The 24,855-nt window shown below is 59.2% G+C and overlaps 2 protein-coding genes across 9 annotated transcripts in view; both read right to left on the reverse strand.

Moving 5' to 3' along the window:
• On the reverse strand, nt 1-7,650 carry EBI3 (Epstein-Barr virus induced 3). Of its 2 annotated transcripts, none has more exons than XM_038567768.1 (5): nt 7,296-7,650; nt 6,547-6,670; nt 4,730-4,908; nt 2,896-3,053; nt 1-422 (listed from the first exon to the last, which is right to left on the reverse strand). In XM_038567768.1, exons 1-5 carry the CDS (start codon nt 7,360-7,362, stop codon nt 270-272), a joined length of 681 nt encoding a protein of 226 aa, XP_038423696.1. In that variant the 5' UTR covers nt 7,363-7,650; the 3' UTR covers nt 1-269. The 2 variants fall into 2 exon arrangements, with proteins under 2 accessions (XP_038423696.1, XP_038423697.1); XM_038567769.1 differs by having other exon boundaries at nt 6,547-6,667; nt 7,296-7,648.
• The window catches only part of ANKRD24 (ankyrin repeat domain 24), a 25,804-nt gene continuing 8,313 nt past the window's right edge, over nt 7,365-24,855 (reverse strand). For 3 of the 7 annotated variants that reach the window (XM_038567751.1, XM_038567752.1, XM_038567748.1), the window contains 19 exons: nt 22,063-22,193; nt 21,895-21,983; nt 20,939-21,003; nt 20,399-20,456; nt 19,026-19,138; nt 18,767-18,873; nt 18,365-18,552; nt 17,819-17,847; nt 17,127-17,207; nt 16,879-16,986; nt 16,163-16,207; nt 15,968-16,066; nt 15,108-15,180; nt 14,749-14,867; nt 13,073-14,590; nt 10,916-11,083; nt 9,134-9,259; nt 8,910-8,975; nt 7,365-8,755 (listed from right to left, as the gene is read on the reverse strand). In XM_038567751.1, coding sequence (XP_038423679.1) covers nt 8,678-8,755; nt 8,910-8,975; nt 9,134-9,259; nt 10,916-11,083; nt 13,073-14,590; nt 14,749-14,867; nt 15,108-15,180; nt 15,968-16,066; nt 16,163-16,207; nt 16,879-16,986; nt 17,127-17,207; nt 17,819-17,847; nt 18,365-18,552; nt 18,767-18,873; nt 19,026-19,138; nt 20,399-20,456; nt 20,939-21,003; nt 21,895-21,983; nt 22,063-22,193 — 3,261 coding nt within the window. In that variant the 3' untranslated portion in view covers nt 7,365-8,677. Of the gene's footprint in view, nt 8,756-8,909; nt 8,976-9,133; nt 9,260-10,915; nt 11,084-13,072; nt 14,591-14,748; nt 14,868-15,107; nt 15,181-15,967; nt 16,067-16,162; nt 16,208-16,878; nt 16,987-17,126; nt 17,208-17,818; nt 17,848-18,364; nt 18,553-18,766; nt 18,874-19,025; nt 19,139-20,398; nt 20,457-20,938; nt 21,004-21,894; nt 21,984-22,062; nt 22,194-22,297; nt 22,385-24,855 lie in introns of all 7 variants that reach the window. The other 4 variants (XM_038567754.1, XM_038567749.1, XM_038567753.1 and 1 more) reach the window with 4 other exon arrangements.

A 24,855-nucleotide genomic window follows, 5' to 3' on the forward strand; every position in this document is an offset into this window, starting at 1 on the left:
TGTCGGCAACGACAATCTTTTTCTAGTTAAACAATAAAGAAAATCACACGTTCACAGCTCACGGAGCTCTGTGTACATCCCTATTTCACAGATTGACAAACTGAGGCTCAGAAAGACAAAGTCACTTGTCCAAAGTCGCGCAGGAACTTGGCAGCAGCGAACCCAGGCCAGTTGGGTCCCATCCATCCTTGAGTGGGTGGCAGCAGGGCAGGGGGACGGCGCAGATGTTGGGAGCCAGCCCCTCTTCCGGGGGCGCTGGGAAGCCCCCGCTACTTGCCCAGGGGCGTGGAAGGAGCAGCAGGGAGACTCCAGTCGCTCGACTCCCCGTAGTCGGTGAGGTCCTGAGCAGCCACCTGGATGCAGTACCTGGCTTGGGGTCTCACAGCTCTGAAGGTGAAGGATGTGGCTTCAATAGGCCCCACCTGGGAGGGAGCAGAGGCCGGAGACCGGGTCAGTGGGGACGCGGAGTCTGGTCCCGGCGCCACCCTAACCAGTGTGCCCGCAGCCCCCTCCCCGTCCTTGGCCCCAGAGCCACCCGTTCAGGACTCCTCTGTGGACCGCACGCCCCCACCGCCAATACCCCGCTCCTCCTCCCGGCCCCAGCCTGAGCCTCTGGGATCCGCCCTCCTTCCGGGTCCCCCTCATCCTCAGAACAGGAGGACCGACCCCGATGTCCCAGCAGCCCCCCTGCCCCCCACCCTGGGCAACTTCCTGGCCCCAGATCCGAGTATCCTGACTTGTGTCTCCCTCCCCGCTGTGTCCTGGGGCGTCCGGAAGCTCGCAGGATGTGGCGGTTTATGTTTATACGTTTAGATTAACTAGCGGTTGCATGACTGCGAATGTACGCAAGGCCACTGCCTTCTGCAGCTGTTTGAGTCTCACGGCTTGTGAATTCTGTCTTAATCTAAAAATTGCCGAAATCAGGGCGCCTGGGTGGCTCAGTCAGTGTCTGACTCTTGGTTTCGGCTCAGGTCACGATCTCAGAGTGGGAGTCGGCTTAAGATTCTCCAGATGCCCGGGTGGCTCAGTGGTTGAGCTGCTGCCTTTGTGACCCCGGGGTCCTGGGATCGAGACCCGCATCGGGCTCCCTGCATGGAGCCTGCGTCTCCCTCTGCCGGTGTCTCTGCCTCTCTCTATGTCTCTTGTGAATAAATAAATAAAATCTTAAAAAAAAAAAAATCACCCTGATTCTCACCTTAAAAAAAAAAAACTGCAAAAAAGAAAAAAAAATAGGGACACCGGGCTGGCTCAGCTGGTAGAGCATGCAACTCCTTTTTTCTTTTTTTTTTTTTTAATTATTTATTTGAGAGAGAGAAAGAAAGAGCAGGGGGAGGGGCAGAGAGAATCTTAAGCAGATTCTGTGTTGGGCACAGAGCCTGACGTGGGGCTCTTTTCATGACCCTGAGATCATGACCTGAGCCAAAACCAAGAGTCAGATGCTTAACCAATTGTGCCAACCCGGGTGCTGAGAGCATGGAATTCTTGACCTTAGGGTTGTGAGTTCGAGCCCCATGCTATATGTAGAGGTTACTTAGAAATAAAATCTTAAAAAATGTAAAAATTAAAATTATAATAAAATAAAAATTTATATACATATAAATAAATTGCAAACATATTTGAAATAAAATTAATGGGGGCACCGAGGTGGCTCGGTTGGTGAGGCATCTGCCTTTGGCTCAGGTCAGGATCGCAGGGTCCTGGGATGAAGCCCTGCATCGGGCTCCCTGCTTCTCCCTCTTCCTCTGCCTCTCCGCCTGCTCGTCCACGCATGCAAGCGCTCTTGCTCTCAAAGAAATAAAATCTTTAAAATAAAATAACACTAAATAGGGCAGCCCGGGTGGCTCAGCGGTTTAGCGCCACCTTCAGTCCAGGGCCTGATCCTGGAGACGGAGGATCGAGTCCCACGTCGGGCTCCCTGCATGGAGCCTGCTTCTCCCTCTGCCTGTGTCTCCGCCTCTCTCTCTCTCTGTCTCTCATGAGTAAATAAATAAAATCTTAAAAAAATAACACTAAATAAAATTTAAAAGCCAGCTCCTTGGCGACTCCCCACATTGCAGTTGCTCAGCAGCCACACGTGGTTCGTGGTACAATTTAGTCGGTGCAGATGTAGCACAATTCCATGGCCCCCGAAAGTCCTATGGGCCAGGGTTGCGGGAGCCTCCACCCTGCAGGCGCTCAGCTCCTGGGGCTGCCATACCAGGCTGGTGCACGGCTGACCTTCTCCGACGCTCAGCAATACCCCTGCCTTGTTTATCTTTCACTTTGTACAAATTTAAAACAATATCGGTGTTTTTAATCAAGGTGCAATTCACTGGGCATAAAATCAACCAGTTAAAGTGGACAATCCCACGGCATCGAGTGCATTCACAATGTTGTGCCACCGTCCGCGACCTTCTCGTTCCAGAAGCTTCTGTCGCCCCAAAAGGAAGCCATGTCCTCATCCACCGTCTCTCCCCGCCCTCCCCAGGCCCTGGCAGCTAGACCCCCCTTCCTGTCTGTGCAGGGGCCCGTCCTGGACGTGTCACACGCATGGACTCACGCACGTGGGGCCTCCTGTGTCTGGTCCCCTCCCTGAGCATCATAGGCTCAGGCCTGTGCCCCGGGTGGCACATGTGAGCGCCTCGCCCCTGTTCCTGGCCAAATGACAGGCCTGCACGTGGGTGAATACGTGTGTTAATCTATTCACCTGTCGACAGACATCTGTGCAGTTTCTGCCTTTCAGCTGCTGGGAATGGTGCTCCCGTGAACACCGGCTGCCAGGCTTTGTCTGCGCTCCCATTTGCTGTCCTTTGAGTGCACAGGCAGGAGCCCAATCTCTGGGCCCCCGGGAGTGGCCCCCACGCACGTGCTGGCCCCTCTCCCCGGGGCCCCTCAGCCTCCCTTGGTCCCCCTCACCTGGCGGAAGCGGGGGGATCCGTGATGCTTGTATCGGATCCAGTACTTGAGCGAGAAGAGCTCCGGGAAGGGCCAGGACCGGGGCGGCTCCCACTGCACCCACAGCCGCTGCCTGGGGAGGACACTCAGGCGGACGCCTTCGGGAGGGTCGGGCTTGACTGACAGACAGCAGGACGCGGGGTCAGGGGCTGGCGGGCTCACGCCTCCTTCCAGCCAGCCAGCCAGCGTCCACTGAGTGTCCAGGGGTGTCCTGGACACCAAGGACACGGCGCTGACCACCACAAGCCCAGCCCCTGTCCTGGAGCTCAGCCCATCAGGGCAAAAGACGGGAAACATGAAGCAAATGCATGGGTCATGAGGAATAGGGAAGAAAGATCGAGAGTGCGAGGAGAGTGGGTTGCCGTGGATTTTTGAGACGTAGCTCACAGACTGCAAACACACACACACACATACCCCGGTTAAAACGTACAGATCCGGGGTCATCATACGTTCACAGAGTTGTGCAACGTTCACTAAATCTAGAACATTCCATCACCCCAAAAAGAAACCCCGTCCCATCAGCATCGCTGCCTCACAACCACTAATGCACTTCCCATCCGTGGACGAGCCCATCCTGGACTTGTCACCCCCGTGGACTCACACCCCGTGGGGCCTCCTGTGTCTGGTTCCCTCCCTGAGCGTCGTGGGCTTGGGGCTCGTCGTGGGCACCTCCCTCCCGCTCGTGACTAATGTTCCAGAATGTGGATGGAGCATGTTTTGTGTATCCGTTCATCTGCTGATGGGCACTTGTGTGGTTTCCGCTTTTTGTCGAGTACGGATAATGTTGCCGTGAACATCAGCGCACGAGTTTCTGAGCGTGTGTGACTTCATTCCTCAGGGGTAGTTCACCCAGAACTGGAGTTGCTGGCTTATATGATCACGCATGCTTAGCCCTTTGAGGGGCTACCAGGCTTTCTTAATAAGCACCAGCAACATGCGAGGGGTTGCAGTCTTTAAATAATGTGCTCAGAGGAGGGCTCACTGAGGAGATGATGTCTGAGTAGAGATGTGAAGGAGGCGAGGAAGTGAACTGTGTGGAGATCTGGGGGAAGAGGGTTCCAGGCAGAGGCTTCAGCCAGTGCAAAGGTCCTGGGGCAGGACCTGCCTGGGGTGTTGGAGCAACAAGGAGACGTGTGTGGCTGGAGAAGAGTAAGTGATGAAGGGACGCCTGGTGGCTCAGTTGGTTGGGCGTCTGCCTTCGGCTCAGGTCACAATCCCAGGATCCTGGGATCAAGTTCCACATGGGGCTCCCTGCTCAGTGGGGACTCTGCTTCTCTCTCTGCCCCTCCACCCACTCTCTCTCTCAAAAATAAATAGATAAAATATTTTTTAAAAACCTTCATCTTGGAAAAAACTGAATGAATGAGTAGGACACAGGGAGGAGGAGAGGACAAGGAGGGGACGGGGCAGGTCGTGCAGGGCCTGGGGGGCCTCGGGGCCTCGGGGCCTTGGGGCCTCGGGGAGGACTTGGGTTTCTACACCAGGCAGGTGGGAGCTCTGAAAGGCTGACAGAGGAGGTCGGGACCTGACTCGGGTGCTCAGGGGCGCCCTCTGAAGGCCGCCACGGGGACCCGGGCCGAGGCGACTGCACTGGTCCGAGCAATGATGGAGACAGAGCCGGGTGGGGGCTCAGTGTGGGGAGAAGCGGGCGGCTTCTGGAAGAAATGCAAAGGTGGAGCCGACAGTACCCCGGGTGGATGGACAGGACGGAGGGCGGGAGGCGGGTGGTGGGAGCGTGGAGGGGCAGGAGCAAGCTGACGGCCCCCACCCCTCTCCCCCCACTGGCCACACTCACTGAGCTGCTCTGGGACAAAGGGCACGAAGCTGCTGCTGCTGCCCCAGGGCCGGACCGCTGTGACGTTGAGGACGTAGGGCACCATGGAGAACATGTGGACGTCGGGGATGGTGCAGCTGGTGGCCTCGGGTGTCTGCTGCAGGCAGGGCAGGCTCTCCCCGTGGGCGGCCACACCGAGCCTGGACACGCAGGGGCAGCATCAGGGCCCCGGTGCTTGCTGCAGGCCGGGTCTGCCCTGGACACTGCTCGGCAGTACTCAGGGACGGGGCTGGGACACTGCTGCTGGCCGTGTGACCCTGGGGGGGCGCGCTCATCCCAACCCCACAGAGCCTGTGCGACCCAGGGTGGGGAGGGAACGCCCCCCACGGAGATGCGGGGGCCCAGAGTGTACAGGTCTCTAGAACATCCACACTTCAGCCTTGCGATTGCAATATTCCCAACTCTAGGGACTCACAGACTCTGGAATAAGAGTCTGATTGTCCTGAGTTCTGAGGCTCCAAGATTTTGGACTCTAGAGACAAGCTCAGCACTGTGCATTCAGCCTTCCAGAACATTCCACGTGCTCCAACAGCGCTGTCGCATGCAGTAGTCACTGCCTACGAGTGGTTGTCCACACTTCAAAATGTGGCTGGTGCAACCAAGGGCGGCTTTTTATCTACCTTCCATGTCCAGATTCCAGCCATCAGCAAACGTGAAAAGGTTGTTCAGGACCATCCAGGTGGGGCACTCTACTTCCCCACCCACAAATTTTATAAAATCTAATCAGAGATCAAGAATTTCTGGTGAAAATTTAGCATGAGAGCTGAAAAGTGCCCTATGTGTAAAATGCACATGGAATCTCGGGCTTAGTACAAAGAGAATGCAAAGTATCTCACTATTTTTTTTAAAACATATTTTTTGAAATATTTATTTATTCGGAGAGAGAGGGGCAGAGACACAGGCAGAGGGAGAAGCAGGCTCCATGCAGGAAGCCCGACGTGGGACTCAATCCCAGGTCTCCAGGATCACACCCCGGGCTGCAGGCGGCACTAAACCGCTGCGTCACTGGGCCTGCCCTAATTTTTAAAATATTGATTACATGTTGAAATTATCCTGCTTTTCTTTTTTAAGATTTATTTATTCATGAGAGACACACAGAGAGAGACAGGCAGAGGGAAAAGCAGGCTCCATGCAGGGAGCTCGACGTGAGATTCGATCCAGTGTCCCCAGGATCATGCCCTGGGCCAAAGGCGGCGCTAAACTGCTGGGCCACCTGGGAGGCCCAAAGTGATCCTGCTTTAATCCTACTGAGTAACATTGGCTTCTATTATAAACTTAAATATATAAATTGTATGTAAGCATGTTAAGTTACACGCAACCCCATTAATGAAATATTTGGAATATTTAGATGTTGCTGAAGAAAATATATTGGGGGACGCCTGGGTGGCTCAGTGGTTGAGCGTCTGCCTTTGGCTCAGGTCGTGATCCCCAAGGTCCCAGGATCGAGTCCCACATCTGGTTCCCCACAGGGAGCCTGCTTTTCCCTCTGCCTGTGTCTCTGCCTCTCTCCGTGTGTCTCTCATGAATAAATAAATCAAATCTTTTTTAAAAATATTGAAATTAACTCCATTTCTCTTTCCTTTTTAGAATGTGGCTTCTAGAAGGTTTTGAACTCAGCATGTGACTCACAAGTTGTATTTTAGGAAGTATATTCCTATTGGCCGGGGCTGCTCTGGAATCCGGGAGGGTTTTGGGTGCTTGCTGGGCCTCCAGGTGTCCAGGCCGCAGGGCGCCCGGCCCCGCGAGAAAACCCCCGGGGACCCTCCCCGCACTCTGACCTGTACGTGGCGATGAAGGATGTGGGCGTGGCGGAGCGGGGAGCAGGCGGCAGGGTCCAGAAGCAATCCACGGCAACTGGGTACCTAGAGGCCCGGCACCGCACTCGGGGCTGGGTGGGGGCTGCTGGGGCCCCGGAGGGAGAAGGAGCCGCGTGAGCCTCCACGCCGCCTTCCCCCGGGATTGTCTGAGCCCTGAGCATGCTCAGCCCCAGCTTCCCTGCCAGCCGGCGCCGGGCACACAGTAGGTGCCTAATAAAGGTTTGTGGAGCGAATGAATAGGTGAACGAAAGACGGCTGCATCATCTCTCGCCTCCACTACAGCCTGCGGAGGCAGGGAGTATTAGCCCATTTTCCAGATGGGAAAACTGAGGTTTCGAGGGCCACACGGGGTGGGGGGGAGCCCCGGTGGGAGGGAGCTGTCTTACTGTAGCCCCTCTTCCCAGCAGCTTTGTTTAGTAGCACATGGAATGAATGCATGTAATTAAAATGTCTCCTTCTCTCCCTTCTCCCTCCCTGCCTCCCTCTCTCTCCGTCCCTGCTGTCACTGCCACTTTCTGGTGTCACTTGCAGGGGAGACTCGTCCTGTGTCTCAGTCTCCCCATCCATGCCATGGGATGGTAACCCCCTCCCACCAGTGGGTGATCCAGTAGGCGTGAGAGCTCCCGCCCCAGCCCAGAATATTCCGTGGTACACAGTCCAACTCCAGTTTCCAGGCAATGCCCCCCAAGCCCCCGGCGGGTCACACGTACCTTCTCTCCCTCGGCAGGGTGAGCAGCCCACCCAGAGGGCGAGCACCAGCAGAAGTCCTGGGGCCATGAGTCGGCGGGCTCTGCTGTCCTGGGAGCACCTCCGGGAGGCAGGGGACTCGGGTTCCACCAGAGGAGGAAGCGCAGCACCCTGTCAAAGCCCCCACTTCCCCTCCCCCGGGGTCTGACTCCCTGGCTGGTTTGCGGTTTGCGGGGCCAGCAGAGCTGAGCGGGTGGTGGCGGAGGAGCCCTGGTCCCTTCACCTGTCACCGCTGGGCACAGGGTTCCGGAGGCCCTGAGGGTGGAGGCGGGAGAGGAGGCTTCGAGAAAGAGAGAAGTGGAGACCCCGTGGCCTTTCCCACAACAGCCTGACTGCCAGTCCTTCCTTCCGGCTTCAGGGAACACATGGATGGGAAAACCCCAGGAGGGGACCGATGACAGGGTGAAGGTTGAGAAAGGACAGTGTGGGGAGAGACACAGAGACGGAGAGAAGAGAGAGGGACGGGGACAGCGTTGGGAGCCCGTGAGCCAGTGGCAGAAACACAAGAGACCAACACCGGGTGAAGAGAGACGCAGGCAGGACAGGGGAAGTGGCCCCTGCACTCGCCGACCACAGTGCGGGGACCCACCCTGGCCAGCGCTCCACGCTCAGGGCCACAGAGACAGAAACAGGGCCCTGGGGAGGCAGCCCCACCTGCGGGACCTACTCGGAGCCACAGGGACCCCGAGGGACAGGCTGGGCCCCTACAGACACGGTGCCCACCCTGGACACTCAAGGGGATGGGCCACATTCCCGCCTCGCCCGCCTTAGCAGGGAAAGAGCTAAGAAGCCCCAGGGGTTTTCGGGGGACTTGCCCAAGGGCAGGGAGGCTGCAGGTGGGAGGGTCCCAGCGGGGCTGGATTTGGGGTGAGGAAAGATACTCAAGAATGCAGACTTGGAGGCTGTCTTAACATTTGGATGGTTTGTTGATCGTGGACATCTGGTCGTTCACTGTGACACTTTACAGCACTGCGTCCACACGGTGCCTACTCTGGGGACCGGGGACTGCGCGCCTCACCTGCTAATCCCTGCCCTGGGCCACCCTCTCCTCCCTGCAGCGATCAGGCCATACACTTTCATCTTCTGCTCCGAGAGCTTTTATTCCTGGGGTTCCTGGGGGCCGGGGTGCCGCCTGGCTATGGGACCAACAGGAAGTGGGGGAGGGGATTCACAGATCCTCGGGTGGGGCAGGGGCACCGCCAGGGCATGCGGGGCACAAGTGGGGCAGTGGACGCAGCTAAGAACAGCCCAGAGGGCCCAGGCCGCTGTCCAAGCTTAGTAGGTCAGAGGGTGACCCTGGACCCCCTCGCGGAGCCTGGGGGCCGGGGGGTCAGTGCTCGGATGCTCAGCGGCCCTGAGCTTGGAGTCTCTGCATCTGGAGGATCTGGCTCAGAATCCGCTGCACATCTTCATCCATCTGACCCTGGGGTGGGGGAAGCAGAGAGAGAGCCTGGGCCCTCCTGCCTCCGTTCCCCTATATCCCTTGTTCCCTGCTCCCCACCCCTGAGGGCTCTGAACCTGCCCCCCTGGTCGGAGGAGAAAACAGGCCCAGGGTGCTGGCGGCCGGGCGCACTCACCTGGATGGCATACAGGAGGTGGCTCCTATACAAAGCCACCACGGCACTGTGGTCCCTGGCAGCCTGCTGCGGGTATGGGGGACGGGCACTCAGAAAAGCAGCCCCCCCAACACACCCCAAAGCCCCCTTTACACCCAGAGCCCCTGCACCCGCGTGACAGCAGCTAAAATACTGTCATCCTTCTGCCCGCGGCTCTCCTGGGGTCCCCTGCCCTGTGTCCTCACCTTCAGCTGCTCCTGCAGGGCTTTGACCTGGCCACGGAGGGTCTCTACTTCGGGGGGGCCTGGGGCCGCTGGCTGGTCCTTCAATGCCTCCTTAAGACTGAAGACTTCCTTGGAGAGCTCTGTGATCTGGTGGGGAGGGGCAAAGGAGGGGGGGGCCTCCGGTCACCCTGAGCCTGGGACCTGGGGCTGGGAGGCTTGGGACGTCTCCAGCATGTCGGGAGGAGGCTGGTAGGGGAATGTCACGTCCTAGAGGCCAACCCACTCCCACCTGCAGGCCGGGCTTGGCCCGCGAGCTAAGAGAGCGGCCTCCGCGTTTTTAAAATGGTCAGGGTGGGGGTGGGGGGTTGTGCGTGGAAATGTCAAAAGAAAAATGATATTTCATGACGTATGAAAACCAAATCAAATTCACATTGCTGTGCTCGTACATCGAGTTTCATTGGCGCAGGGCCACGCCCATTCATCGACACAGCAGAGCCGAAAACACGGACTCTGGCTTTTTCCAGAAGGTTGCCGATCCTGTCACAGCCGCGCTTGCGGACTCTGGAAAGTGGAGGCTGACAGAACAGGAGGCCCAAAGCAGCCTGGCCTGGTGGGGCTGGGTCGGGCAGCCCTGGGTCTGGGTCCCTCCCTACCCCTTTCTTGAAGGAGATCTCGGGAAGACGACTTAACCCCTCTGAGCCTCAGTTTCCTTATCTGTAAAGGAAGGAGAATCACAGTTCTCACCTTGGTAGCTTACTGTGATTCGGAGCAGAGGTTAAATCTAAACTGTGCCTGGCAAACAGCAGGCGCTCAATGAACGCCGAGCTGTATTATTATTATACTACAGATCAGAGGTTCTCAACCAGGGGCCGTCTCGCCCCCAGGGAACCCCAGACAGTGTCCGGGGACATCTGTGCTGGTCACACTGGGGGCGCTCCTGGCTTTGAGGGGGTCGGGCCAGGGATGTCGCTCAGCCCCCTGCAGTGTCCGGCACGGCTCCCCCCACAGAGAACGACCTGACCCGAGTGTCGCTAGTGCCCAGGGGGGAGAGATCCTGCAACAAATAAGCCATAATCTCGACTAGAGTTTTATTTTCATTTTACAGAGGCAGTAATGCGCTCAGAGAGGTCGAGTGCCTTGTCTAAGACCACACAGTAAGCTAGGGCTGGGTGACTTTATGCTAACGCCCCTGCGGCTCCGGGACTCACGTCCACTGTCCAACGGGTGAGTGATATAACGTGTCACTCTGAGCCACTCACTCTGCCTCTCAGCTTGCTCATCTAGAAAACAGGAATCAGAATGCCTTCTGGCTTTCAGGGTTAGAGGGAAATTAAAAGTGATAGTGTGTGAAAACCACCCAACTCCATAACCGTGGGCTGCTGTCAACCGTCATCGTCACCAAACACCAGAACCCGGGAGCCTAGGTCCAAACGCCGGCTGAACCCCTGCAAGGCTGTGCAACCTCGAGCAAGCGGCATCACCTCTGTGCCTCGTTTCTTCAAATGGGGGCAATGAGAGCACCGATCTTATGGGAACTTGATGTGAGAACCAAATGTGTCCAATACATAGCACAGGGCCTAGCATGCAGTAAGTGCTCAATAAACGGCACTGTGGTTCTCATTCGTGGTTAGAACAGTAGCCCGTGTGTCCGCGTTGTCCTCTTCCTTCTCTGTGTCTCAGTCTCCCATCGAGAAGATGGGCCGATCTCCCAAGACTCTTTCATCTGGGACACTCTTGGATTTCCCACAACCTCTGATGGGTGGGAACCCCCCCCCCAATTGAGCACAGGAAAGCGGGACACACCTTCTTGTCCTTCTCCTTGGCCATGTCCAGGGCCTCCTGGGCGCGGCTCTGGGCCTGGCGTGCCCGCTCGGCCTCAGTACGGAGTCCCCGCAGCTGTTGCTCTGCTGTGGCCAGCTGGGCCTCAGCCGCGTGCCGCTCACTCTTCATGAACAACGCCTCCCTCTGGACCTGCAGCCCGAGCCCATGTGTGACCCTGAGGACATGAGGACGCCAGGCGCCTGGAACCCAGCATCTTCCAACCTTTCTATTCTAGCCTGAGCCCATTCAAGCCCGTTTTGACCTCGGGGGAGTTCTGGGTTCTTCCCAGACAGCATGAACATTCTAATGACTCCACCAGACACTTGTGACGTGCCAGCTGTGTGGCCTCAGACAGCTGACTTAACCTCTCTGTGTCTGTTTCCTCACATGTAAAATAAGGGTAATGACAGCCCCCACTTCACAGTACAATAATGAAGAGAAAATAGACAAATGCATGGCATGGGCTAAGAACAGCACCGGGCGTATGAGAAGTACAACATTCAAGGCGTCGCATTGTTCTCACACCCACCTTCCCTTCTCTGTCCCTGTTGTAAAGGCTTACAGCTTTTCTTACAAGAGGAAAGAAAACCAGAAGAATTTGGGTGGAAAGCAAACAAATGTCTGGGAGTTGATGACTACATTTTCACAAAAATATCAAGATCAGAGAATGTTAGCTTGCAAAAACTGACCCTGGGGTGGGGACTTGCGGGGAGTCCCCAAGGTAAACTTTGGCCTTTATAGAAATAATAGTTCCAGGGGAACAAGGGTAAAAAGTAGGTGTTCCACTCAGTATGGACTGGCTACACTTTAACAATCAAAATAAGAAAAATCAACTACACTGACTGATAAAGCCAATCAGACTTGCAAACTTTACCCCCTCCCCACAACACATGGTCATGAAGCAGATAAATCTCAGGGAATAAAGATGAAAACAGACATCCTTTGGTTGGACTGTGGACTCTACTAAGTAGATCATGGGTTGTTTTTTTTTTTTTTTTAGATCATGGGTTTTACTGGTTCTAACAGAGCATTGTCTTGGAAAAATAATAATTCTGGCTGCCATTTATTGATCTCTTACACTACGACTGTTCTAATTTATATAGGTTAAACCACTGAATTTTCATATGAGGATTCAGTAGTATTATCATCTCTGTCACAGGGCTGAGTAAACAGAGGTGTGGAGAGAAAGATGTTTTCCTGATAACAACTAATGGACGTGGCTCCTTATTCCCATATTTTGTTATAACACCTGCTAGTTTTAGGTTTTTTGTTTGCTTGTTTTTTAAAGATTGCATTTATTTATTCATGAGAGACACACAGACAGAGGCAGAGACACAGGCAAAGGGAGAAGCAGGCTCCATGCAGGGAGCCCGATGTGGGACTCGATCCTGGGACCCCAGGGTCAAGCCCTGGGCCAAAAGCAGATGCTCAATCACTGAGCCTCCCAGGCATCCCTGTTTGTTTTTTAAGATAAGAGACAGAATCAAAAGTCTACCGCCAGGGACAAAAAATATATATATCTATATACCCTGACCTTAAAAAAAGTGAACTCAGCATCAAAATCTAAAATATTTTGGGTTCAAAATATTAGATTAAAAAAATCTCTGGGCATGACGTCCTCCCTACTTTTGGGCTGAAACATCAAACATGCTCAAAAGGCAAAACCACAGCCTCAAAACAGCCAGCTGGACGAACCACAGGGAGATTTCAGAGCAGTGGAGAAGATGGACACGAGGTGACAGCATCAGGGCAGCTCACTGCCTACAAAACACTGAGCGGCCATTGATCCCTCCCTCACACCATATGCACAGTGAGAGCCGAAGCATGAGCTCGGCTGTGGAACAAAGCAACAGTGTGACCCTGGGGTGCACGGAGGTCTCATTAAAGGAACCACAAAAAGTGCCAACCAGCAGAAAAATGACAGGGTCAAAATGGCCAGAGGTTTTTAAAAGGATAACGCAAGTTGAAACGTCTGAGAGATCAGAACGGCTTCGAGGTCAGCCATCCAGCTAGAAAGGCTAACAGGGTCAGGTGTCTACAGGATTGGGACCCCCGGGGTTGGACACCCCCCCACACCCCGGCTGCAGGTCAGATCCCCAGTGGCCACCGGCTATGCTGGGGGGGCCCGGCCACGCTCACCTGGAAGACCTCGGCGCTGGTCTTCTCGTGCCGTCGTCCCAGGTCCTCCAGCTGCCCCTCCAGCCGGGCCACGTCTGCCTGCAACGCGCCCACCACGCGCTCGTGCTCCAAGCGGGCCACGCTCCCCACACGCTCCCGCTCCAGCTCGGCCCGCAGCCGGGCGGCCTCCTTGCCGGTGGCCACCACCTCCTGCTCCAGGCTGGCCGCCCGGCCCCGCAGCTCCAGGGCCTCCTCCTGCAGCCGGTGATGCTCGGACGCCGGCACCGCCGACTGGCGCAGGGCCTCGGAAGCCTCGCGCAGCTCCGCCAGGCCCCGCCGGGCCTCCTCGCAGGCCGCGGCCAGCTCGGCGGCTCGGGCCTCGGCCGCATCCCGGGCCTGGCCCAGCTGGGCCGCCGCTGCCCGCTGCTGCTCCCCGGTGGCCGTGGCAGTGGCCAGCTGCCCCCGGAGCGCCTCCAGCTCCCGGCTCTGCTCCAGCCGCACCTCGTCCCGTCGGGCCAGCTCCGCCCGCAGGCCCCGGGCCTCCTCCTCGGCCAGTAGCCGGCCAGCCCGGGCCTCGTCCAGCCAGGCCGAGGCCGCCTCCAGCTCCCGGAGGCGCGCGTCCCGGACTCGGAGGTCCTCCCGGGCCTGCTCCAGGGCGGCTCGCAGCTGGACCACGTCCCCGCCGCTGCCCCCCGCGGCGCCGCCGCCCTCGGCCTCGCGCACCCGCTCCCGGAGCCGGCCGGCCTCGGCCTCTGCGGCCTGGCACTTGCCGTGCGCTGCCTCCAGCTCGGCGGCCGCCTCCCGCTCCCGCTGCCGGAGCGCCTCCTCCAAGGCGCGAATCCTGGTCTCCAGCTCTGCCTGCAGCTGTTCTGAGGCCTCCGCGGCTCCAGGGTAGAGGGCTGGGCCTGGGGCGGCCTCCACGGGCGCGGTCTCTGGGTCCGTAGGCTTGGCCTCCCCAGCACCCACGCCGTTGGCCTTCACTTCTGGTTCCTCTGCTTTGGGCTTTGTGGCCTCTGCTCCTGTGGCCTTCGTTTCTGGATTTCCTCCCTCTTCCAGAGCCTCAGTTTCTGTGGCCTCGGCCCCCGTGGATTTTGTTTCTGTGGCTTCAGGGTCCATGGGTTTTGTTTCTGTGGCCTCGGCTCCCATGGATTTCGTTTCTGTGGCCTCGGCCCCCGTGGATTTTGTTTCCGTGGCCTCGGCCTCCACAGATGCTGTCTGCACAGTGTCACCTCCTGCAGCCTCCTCCTCTGTGGTCTCAGCTCCGTGAACTTTGGATCCCGCAGCCGTGAGGCCATCAAGCTCCATCTCCATCGGCCCATTCCTGGTGGTCTTGAGTCCCGTGCCCCGGCCCTCCCCAGCGGCTGCCTCCTCTGCTCCAGGGGCCCCCCGGGCCTCCAGTTGCTCCAGTGCCCGCAGGGCCTCGGCATGCTGCCTGCGGAGCTGGTCAAACTCAGCCCGGAGAGAGTCATAGAGCGCCAGAGGGATGACCTCGGCTGACCCATTCACCTCCATCTCATCCTTCTCAAAGCTCTCCAGGATCTGGGAGGTAGTAGGGAGCTGGCGGGAGCTTGTGGCCATGAGGGCCTGCCCTGCCCACAGACTCAGCCATGTGCCCACCCTGACCTCCCCGGGGGGAACCATCCCTCGGGTCCTCAGATCTGTCCCGACCCCACCCTCCTGGGCCTCAGTGTCCCCACCTGGACCTTCTCCATCAGCTCCTGGTTTTGTCTGGTGAGCGCAGCCACCTGCTCCTGCAGCGAGGCCAAGAGCTCCTGGGCTGAGGGGCTTAGCCGTTTGCAGAGCAGAGCCTCGGCCCCTGGTGGGCACACAGAGTCAGCCCCAAGGGTCCTCGGCCACAGGGGGTGGGGGCTGGGGGTCCGGAGCAGGGGGTCGGGGCCTCCAAGGCAGGCACGTGGAATGAATAATGGGTGGGGGTCGACGTCCCTGCCAGCTTCAAATTCTCTCCATGCCTGTGAGTCAAGGCTCCATTTCCCAGGGGGCCCCAGGGACAAGGTGGACAGGGGTACGTGGAGGGGGGACAGGGGTGGGGGCTCACCTGGAAAGTCAGACAGTTCACCCTCTTCATCCTGCAGAGTGGCCACATCATAGCTGGTGTTCTCCCTCTCATTCTGGAGGGTACGGGGGACAGGGTCCAGTTCGGGTCTGACCCTCTTCCCACCCCCAAGACTGCCCCCCAAGGAATCCAGAGAGAACAGGGGAGTTTGCGTGTCTCCATCACCCCCCGGGAGCATCAGACTGGCCATGTCTGGCCCCCCAGTGTTCACCGCGGGCCATGGGGCTGCACTGGGCTCCCCAGGAAGGACAGAGAACAGCCCAGCAGCCACACAAATGTGTAACCCGTACCCGATGCCTGGGGTTGTACGTGCGGCCTGTGCGTATGGGATGGAGAGAGGGGCGCAGAGCTGTGTCCTCACAAGGACGTGTCCCAGATTCTGCACTGGGGTGTCCACATGTGAGTACCCGGCACAGAACATCTGTGTGGCTCAGGGTTTGTGGGTCTGGGGTGTGTGGGCATGTGGCACGGCCCCTGCTTCCTGGTGTGAGTTCCCTTGACGACGCGTGACCCTGTGCTTGTGTTTTAGGCTGGTGTGTGTACATGTGATGACTGCAACCGTATTCACGTACTCGTGTGGGTTTGTGTGCGTGAGCCCGGTTACGCACATGCCTGTGTCTGTGTGATCATGTATCTGGGGGTAGATCTGCGTGCGTGCGTGCATTTGTGGGTGTGTCGTCTGCGTGTGATGGAGAAGTGTCTGTCGCGCGTGCGCCAGTATCTCCAGCATGTGCCTGTGAGTCCACGTTCATGGACGCCGGGGGTGGCTGCCAGTTTTATAGGTGAGACCACGCGCGTGAGCGTGCCGTCTGTGACGGTGTGTGTGTGGGGGGCACGCCCACCTCCAGCAGCGACAGGCGGCTCTGCAGACTCTCCACCTCCCGTCCCAGGCTCTCCTTCTCCTCCTGCTTCTCAGCCAGCAGCTGCTGCAGCTCCTGCACCTGCAAGGGTGGGTGGCAGTGGGGGCTCGGCCAGCCCCTGGGTGGGGGGTAACACGGGGCGGCAGGGCGCTGGCTCTCTCCGCACCTGCCACCTACCTGTCTCTCCAGGCTGTGGAGGGAGCTGGCCTCGGCCTCTGGCAGCTGATGGGAAGAATGGGGGACAGGGCTGGAATCTGGGTTGGGGGCCTCCCCACTCCACCTCCCGAGTAGCCCTCGGGCCCCACCGTGGGCATATGCCGAGCACCCACTGGGCACCCAGCACGGCTCCACCCCCCGACTCATGACCAACATTTATTAAGTGTCGGACCCTGTTTTGGGCCACTAAGTCCTTCACTCGTCGGCTCACGTATCCCTTCCTCTGATAACTATCGAGCATCTAACCGTGAGCCAGTCGCGGTCAACCACGCCTCTCCCTGGGCTCGCTGGCAGTCAAACGGGCAAACGTGAATCAAATACGTGGCATGGCCACAATAGCAGTTACATGCTTTGGATAAAAATGAAGGGAATTGGGAAGTGAGTGGGACTGTCACAATTTTAAATAAGTTGGACCAGGGGAGATGTCTTCTCTGAGCAAAGACCCATAGGAAAAGGAGGAAGGAGCCACAGAAACTTCTGGAGGGGGAGCGTTCCAAGCAAGGGGCACAGCACACGCAAAGGCCCTGGGGCAGGACGAGGCCCAGAACACTGGAGGGCCAGCAAGGAGGCCCGTGTGGCTGGAGGGGAGTGAGCAAGGGTGGAGACAGGCAGGAGGGAGCGAGGAGAGGTAAGGGGGGGTCTTCCCCGCCCAGGCCTGTGTCCCTGCGGCCCCTCACCTCCTGCTTCCTCCGTTCCTGGTGCTGCTCCAGGCCCCGGATCTTCTGCAGCAGGCGGCCCCTCTCCTGTCGCAGCCGCACGATCTCCTCATAGGCGTCTCGATCATCCTGGCCCCCCCGCCGCCCCGGGGACCCACCACCTTCACATGAGGCCCAGGGGCTGTCCGCTGCCGCACCTGAGTCAGAGCTCCCCCGACCCCCGTCTCCCCTCCCTCATCCCCCCTCCTAGGGGCCAGGGCGTCTCTCACCGGCACGGGGATGCTGGCGGGGGGCTGAGGTGCCTTCCGCTTCTTGGGAGCCCCTCGCTTCTCATGGCTGGACACAGAGTTCTGAGGGGAGGGGGGCACATGGCAACTCCGGGGTGCAGCCCCATTGTCATCAGCCCCAACTCTGCCCTCACTTCCTGTGCGACCCTGGGCAAGTCCCTGCCTCTCCCTGGCCATTGCTTAGCCACATAAAGGGGGGGCCATACTTCCTGAGAGTTCCAGATCTAGTGCTTTACTCTCTGCCCCTCTCTGTACTCGGCACTTGGTACTAGGACTGGATTGTCTACAGGTTCACTTTCCCTGTGGAGCTGAGATGCCATAGGGCTGGGGGCGGGGTGGGGGGAGAGAGAGACGGGGTGGGGGGCAGACCTGCCTTCCCTGACCTACACCAGCCCTCACCCAACTCAGCCCCACGATTTGCCCCCCACTGCAGTGTTCTCACCCAGTCCCGAGGGCTCCTACACTGTGGGTGCTGCTGTCACTTGGTGGCAGCATACCCTGGAGGTAGCATTCATCCCAAATACATCTTCCTAGGTCACAACCCTGGGATGGAAGTCCATCTCGTCCTCTTCCCATAAAGTGTGGGGCAAGGCAGGGCGGGGGAGGTGGCGGTGGGGTGGGGGAGGCAGTGTGTGCAGGGGGAGGGGACTCATTCACTGCTTTGAGATCCGTACCTGAGATGATGCCTCGCCTGAGTCATCCTCTAGGAGGGCAGGGAAGGGAGAGAAGCAGGGTCAGGCACTGTGGTTTGGGGACTCCATTCCCAGCCCTAGGAAGGGCTCTTAGGGAGGGGACCTACGGCTGGGGAGAGCTCCCAATTCCCCAAGTATCAGGAGTTTTAAAGTAAGACTCAACTATTTTTGCAGAAGCTAACCTGAGGGGCCTTGGAACCCTCCGAAGGGGAAGGACAGTGGCACCTCCAGGATGGGACTGGGCGGGGGGGGGCGCCAATTCTTAGGAAAGATCCAAGCATAAGGATAACCCAGGAAAACAGAGTGGATGCCTCGATCATTCTAGAAGCTCAGGGGCTCCTTGACACTGATCTGAGTAGCATCAGGGGACACATGAATCCCCCCCGCCACACACACACCCTGGAAAGCAGCAAACAGGGATACCTTGAAACTCTCTAGATCAGAGAAAGGGGGTGACCAGACATTGCTTAGACCAGACACAGGTGGGGGGGATGCTTGAAACTGCTTTGGGGTGCAGGGCTTGCATACCACTGAGTGGTGAGGGGCGCTGCGCAGCTTCCTGCAGGAGGTGCAGGATGAGCTTGTCTCCTGCCAGGGCTCCGTAGTGAGCGGCGTCCTGGCCCAGGGCGTCGGTGATGCCCGGCTGGGCCCCGCCCTGCAGCAGCACCTCCACCGTTTCAGGGCTGGCGCCCTCACAGGCCATCATCAGGGCCGTCCTACCAGGGGAAGGGGCCGCTAAGGATGTGAGGACATTCTTTAACACCCCCCCAGCCCCCAAGCCCTCCTCAGTTACCCAGGCCAGGTCAGGGTGGGCAGGGGGTGGTGGGGGGAAAAGGTCAACCAGAACCCCGCCACCCACAGAAGTTCAGAGACTTGCCCAAGGTCACACAGTGTACAATGGATGGACTGGGAGGGAGGGGAGATACTCACCTGCCCTGCAGGTCCTGGTCATTTGCAGCGGCCCCCTGCTGCAGGAGGAGGCGGCACAAATCTGTGTGACACATCTGCGCTGCTATGATAAGGGGCGTTGTGCCTGACTGGTGGGAATGAGGGGGAGGGGGAGACAAAAACGTGAGAGGCTGACTTTGGTAGATAGGGAAGCCTCTACGAGTGACCCTGACCTTCACTCCAGACCTTTTCGCCCCTTTTAGAAAGGTGCCTGGGATGTTGCCACTTGGTGACAGCGTACCTCAAATACATTCTCTTGCCCAAAAAGATTCCAGAGGCTCACCCGATCTCGGGGATTCAGTTGTGCCTTGAAGGAGCAAAGCATTTCTGAGCAGGAGATGCAGCCGCCCGCAGCTGGAAAAAGAGGGAGGGTAGGTAGGACAAGGTTTAGGCATTTTCTGGGGGGGGCCTTCTGGCTGGTGTGATCCTTAGCCCTGGTTTCATGAGAAGTTCCCGCCTTTCCTGGGTGGGCAGGCAAAGGTATGAGTCCCATTTGACAGATGAGGAAACTGAGGTCCAGCCAGTAGGGTCAGAGACAGAGCAAACCCGCTGTTCCCTCGCTCTCTCCACATTCCGCCACGGCTCCCTCTTAAGGTAGAACTTTTGACGGATTTTTACGTATTTCATCTCTTTGATTTAACTGGCTCTGGGCACCTGTCGTGCAGCCAACCTCATGTGGCAAATATGAACGTTTACTGTTGGGGATCACGGGTCAGCTGGGACTGGGGTTGGGGCTGGGTTCTGGGTTTTGAAGGTGAAAGGAGGAGCGTAGAGGTTTCTTGGAGGCAAGAGCCGTGAAGTGGGGAAGCGCTTGGGAAAGTCAAGCAAGTGGGAGGCGGTGTGAATGTGGTGACCCGGGAAGAAGGGGGGTCCGCTGGCAAAGCCAATGAGCGCGATCTGGTTACGTGCTGTGCGCCGGGGGGGGGGGGTACGGCATTTTGTTTTCTGGTGGAACCCCAATGCTTAGAGCCTGACACACCAAGCGGGAACTCAATCAATCTTTACTGAACAAAAAAACACCTAGTGAGCCTCCGCAGTGCGACCCAGGGCGTTACCATCACTAGGTGGCGGCACCTCCCCGGCCACCGAAACCCCAAAGCACACACAAAAGTACTCTGTGTTCCCAAAGGGTCAGCAGCTCCTTAAATCATTAGGGAAAGTCACTTCCTAGTCTCACGGGCGATGTGGGCAGGTGTTGGGCTGGGATCTGGCTCCCGCAGGTGGGACCCTTCCCCGCCCCTCCGGAAGGAATCCAGATTTAATGGTTACCAAGGGCGCTCGGATCTCTGGCCTTGTTGAGACCACCCCTCCCTCCACACCCCAGGATTTTGTCAAAGGAAGTTGCACTCTGGTCACCCCCCGCCCCCCCGCCCCCCACCGCCACCACGGGGTTCGCCCAGGCCTGGCTGATATTAGGCTGTGCTGACTAGGAGTCAGACAGCCTGGGTCTCCCCCACTTTCTTGTGGGCGAGCCTCAGTCACCTTTGCCTGTGCAATGGGGTCACTGTCTGTGGAGCAAAGGGTTGCCGGGTATTAGTGGTGAGCCCCGGGTGGAAGCATCCCAAGCCCGGCACCCCCTGGGTTGTGGTGAGGGCGAAGCTGGGGGACACCCACCTGCATGATGCAGGGCCGTCCACCCACTGCTGTCCACAACATCCACCACGCAGGACGCCTGGGGAGGGGTGCGTGTGCGGGTCACCGGAGGGTCTCTAAGAACTGCCCCTTCATGCCTCAGCCGTCTTCCCTCCCTCATGCCTGCTCTGCGGAGCCCATCCCCTCACGGCCCCCAGGTGACCTGGCCTCGGTGAGAAAGAGGAAATCGCTGGGAGCTCAGGAAGCCCTGGGGGCTTAGGGGCTGGATGGGAGCCCCGAGAGTGGCTGAGAAACTACCTAGGGTTTGGGGAGAAGCTGGCGCTCTGGAGATATCTGGTGTTGGGAGCATCTCCTGGGTGTGGGAAGTATCTGGACATTCAGGGAGTATCCGGTTGTCCAGGGAGTAGCTGGGGATCAGGTGTTAAAGAAGCCAAGACATATATCTAGGATCCAGCAAGTATCTGGAGGCTTGGGGTGGGGGGATTTCTAGGACTCGACTGGGGTTCAGAGGAAGGAAGTATCCAGGTTTGAGGGAGTATCTGACACAAGAAAGTAAATGACCTGTAGCAGCTGCTTCAAGCACTGTGGGTGCCCATACTTGGCGGCCAGGTGGAGGGCATTGTAACCTGAAAGGCAGGGAGTGTCTGCTAGGGCTCCCCATACTCAAGGAGCTTCCAGCTGCTCCCCAAACTGTGCCAGCTATTTGTGATGAGCTTCCCTGCATCCAGTAAGTCCCCAGACTCCAGCTACTTCTCTAAACCATGCTACTCCCCACGGCCAGAGACTCTCCAAGCTCCAGCAAGTCTGTATCCCAGACTACACGCCGCACCCACCCACCCCTCAAGCCCCCTGGGGGACCCTTTAGGGTCGATGACACTGAAGCTTCAGGGATGGCCCCGGAACCCAGTCACTCTATCTGCTCCTGCTGGTCTGCAAACCTTTGCTACTCCATGCGCTACCTATTTCCCTGTCTGATGCTCCACAGACCCTCAGCTGCTCCATACACCCTGGCTGCTACGTTGCCTCCTACGTTGCCCCAAAGCTTCAGACATGGCTTTGGCCCACACCTAGTTACATCCTGAGCTCCAACCACTCCCTCTAGCCATGCATCCTACCTCAGATATTCCCTCAGCGCCCTAGTTAAATCATCCGCCCAGATTCTCCTTTTATCCCAGCTACTCCCAGAGCACCAGCTCCCTCTAAACCCCAGAGACTTCTCACGCTCAGGTACTCCTCTGTCGCAGGTACATCCTCTGACTTAACCATGACCTGAGTCCTGGCCACTCCCCGACCGCAAGCTGTCCACTGACCCTGATTGGAGCCGGCTGGAGTCCTCCTCCATGGGCACTGCAGCCCGACCTGTCCCGGGGAGCACGGAAAGGAGGAACTCCCCCTCCTTTAGCAGGTCACAGAAGCCACAGGGGACGGCTTGCCTGGACCCTCAGGCTGGGCACAGGTCTGAGTTCCTCATCCCTCCCCCACCCCCACCCCCCCCCCCGGGGCCCAGCAGGCAGTACCTGCCCCATCCGTGCTCATGACATTGGCGCCGTGTGCCAGCATCACCTCCAGGCAGCTGGCCGCACCTCTCATGGCAGCCAGGTGGAATCTGGAGGTCAAAGGCCAGGGATCAGCTGCAGGTGGCCCCCCCTTCCCTCACACCGCCCCCCCAGGGCGTGGGCACTCACGCGGACTTGCCCTCGGGGTCCAGCTTCGTGGGCACCAGTCCCTTGCGGGTGATGAGGGCAGCCACCCGCGCAGCGTCGTTGCTGTCCACGGCCTGCAGCAGCCGCTCGTCACTTTTGCCCCACTCCTGGCTCTGTGGGACACACCCAGAGGGTCGTGGGGCCCTGCAATCGCCACCCCCTCCCTGCTCCCCCTCCCTGGGGCTCCAGGCTTCACCACCTGCCCCTGGGCACTTGCCTGGCGCCTGCCTCTGGCTGCCGGCTTCGGGATGGGGCAGGGGCCGCAGGGCGGGCAGGAGCCAAGGTCAGTGGGGCTGAGACGCAGCTGCAGGGGGAGGCAGTCCTGGGTGGGGGCCTGAGACCGTCCCCCAAGCCTGCCTCCCCCAGCAGCTGCCCCCCAGGTCCATCCTACACCCACTAAATTCCCCCCAGATCAGCCCCCAGCATCTTTCCTGAAAGTTGTCCTCCCCTACACCTGGGTCCCTAGCTGGTCCTTTTGTGAAAACCACCTTTCCAACATCACCCGCACCTCCAAAACCCTCCCATAGGAATCCCTAAAAGGGCCCCTTTAAATGTCCCTCAGAACCGTCCTCTGACATTCATCCTTCTTAAACTGACCCTGAAATGACACAATTGTCCCCCAAATGTTCCAAGATCTGCCCCCCAAATACCTCACTTAGCATGAAATGCATTCCACAATGTCTTCCCCAAATTCCTGAAGTTTCTCCAAAATCATCCCCCCCAATGACCCCAACATCTCTCCTAAAAATGTCCTTCCAAAAAAAATCCCTTGAATGTTCTCTGAAATTATTCTCCAAATGTCAATATGTTTTCCCAAAAACGATCCCTCAAAAGAGTCCAAACTGTCCCCTCAAACGAACCCACCCAGAACTGTCCTCTAGATTTTCCAGATTTGCCTCGTCTGTTCTCAGAACTGCCTCCCAGAACGTCCCCGTCTCCTCGAATGTCCCCCATCCCCCACCCCCTGCCCCCCCTTCGCTGCGGGTCCCGCCGGGGTCTGGGGGCGGGGGTCCCGGCCGGGCGCGGCCAGGGGCGGGGCGGGGCGGGGAGGGGAGACTGAGGGCCCGAGCCCCGCCCGCCCCGCGCCCCCCGCCCGGGCCCTACCGCGGAGGAGGCGGCCGAGCACACGCACAGCTGCTTCATGGCTCCGAGGTCCGGGAGGCCACCGGCCGGAGGGGGGGCGGGGGGCAGAGGGAGGGACGGGGGCGGGGGGGCGCGGAGGGAGGGGTGGGGGGGCCGGACGGGAGGCTGGGGAGTCGGGAGGGGGAGGCTGGGAGTCGGGAGGGGAGGCTGGGGAGGGCCGGAGAAAGGGACTGGGAGAGCCCGGAGGGGGAGGCTGGGGGGGCCCGGAGGGAGGGGCAGGGGCGTTGGGAGCGCGGAGGGAGGGGCAGGTGGCGCGGGAGAGAGGGGCGGGGAGGGCCAGGGGGAGGGGCCGGGGGAGAGGCCGGAGGGGGGACCCGGGGGCGTTCGGAGCGGGTACTGGAGGGTCCAGAGGGAGGGGCTGGGGGGTCCGGAGGGAGGGATGGAGGACCAGAGGGACGGGCTGGGGGGGTCCGGAGGGAGGGGCAGGAGGTCCGGAGGGAAGGGCTGGGGGGTCCGGAGGGAGGGATGGAGGACCGGAGGGAGGGGCAGGGGGTCCGGAGGGAAGGGCTGGGGGGTCCGGAGGGAGGGATGGAGGACCGGAGGGAGGGGCTGGGGGGTCCGGAGGGAGGGATGGGGGTCCGGAGGGAGGGGCAGGGGGTCCAGAGGGAGGGCTGGGGGTCCGGAGGGAGGGGCTGGGGGTCCGGAGGGAGGGGCGGTGTCCCGCGGAGCTCCGCAGCCCCGCCCCCCCAGGTAGGGGTGGCGCGGGGAGGGCCTGGGCTCGGGGCGGGGTGCCGCTGGACGCTCCCTGACCTTCCAGCCTGGAGGCGGACGCGGCCTAGGAGGCCGGGCTGCCCCGCCCGGGCGGCTGCCCGCTGCGGCGTCTCCGCCTGGTCCGAGCCGGCGGCGGGTCGCAGGTGACTCCGGGGACGTCCCCTCGACGCCCCCTCCGCCCGGCCGTCTTTCACGCTCTCACGCAGCGGTGGGACCCAGCAGTCAGTCTGACAAACTTGAATCTGAACCCAGGGCCTTGCCCCCAGGCCCTCCGCGCTTCACAGCTACCCGACCCAGAAGATACTTGCTTACCTGCTTCGGACTTAACATTCCTCACCTGGAGAATGGGTTTCAAAATAGACAGTAGCTACTGCCCGCAGAGGGTTATTATTAGCAGGAGGAGGACTAAGGAGATGGTCTATGCAAGCACGCACCGGTGCGGGGCACATAGTAAGTGCAGCGATCATGGGTTCATTCGTCAAGCACAGATGTGCGTGGGCCCGTGTGCATATCTAATGTTGAGTCCTAGGGACACGGGCCGTCATAGGTGGTCAGTGAAATCACGGAGACCCGGAGAGGACACAGCTCTTGGCTATTGTCTTAGACTGGGAGCCCCTGGACAGCAGGGCCAGGCCGAGGCCTCCCTGACATAGGCCTGGCACCCCAGGGTGGGGTGGAGCCCTTGGTTAAGTCTTTGCTGAGTGAAGGAATGACTGAGGAGGCCAGGCCCTCGGAGCCATGGGAGTCTCATTCACGGAGTCCGTTTGTCCTATGGGGTGCCTGGTGCTGCACGGGGAGTCTCTAGGGAGAGATATACACCCATAGGTTGATGAACCAGGGTGATCAAGGCTGTGATGGGGGAGGCCCAGGCCAGCTGGGAGCTCAGAGAGGTCCCCTGACACCAGGGGAGTCTGGGAGGGC

This window comes from Canis lupus, chromosome 20, assembly GCF_011100685.1.
Source record: "Canis lupus familiaris isolate Mischka breed German Shepherd chromosome 20, alternate assembly UU_Cfam_GSD_1.0, whole genome shotgun sequence".
NCBI classification, from domain to species: domain Eukaryota; kingdom Metazoa; phylum Chordata; class Mammalia; order Carnivora; family Canidae; genus Canis; species Canis lupus.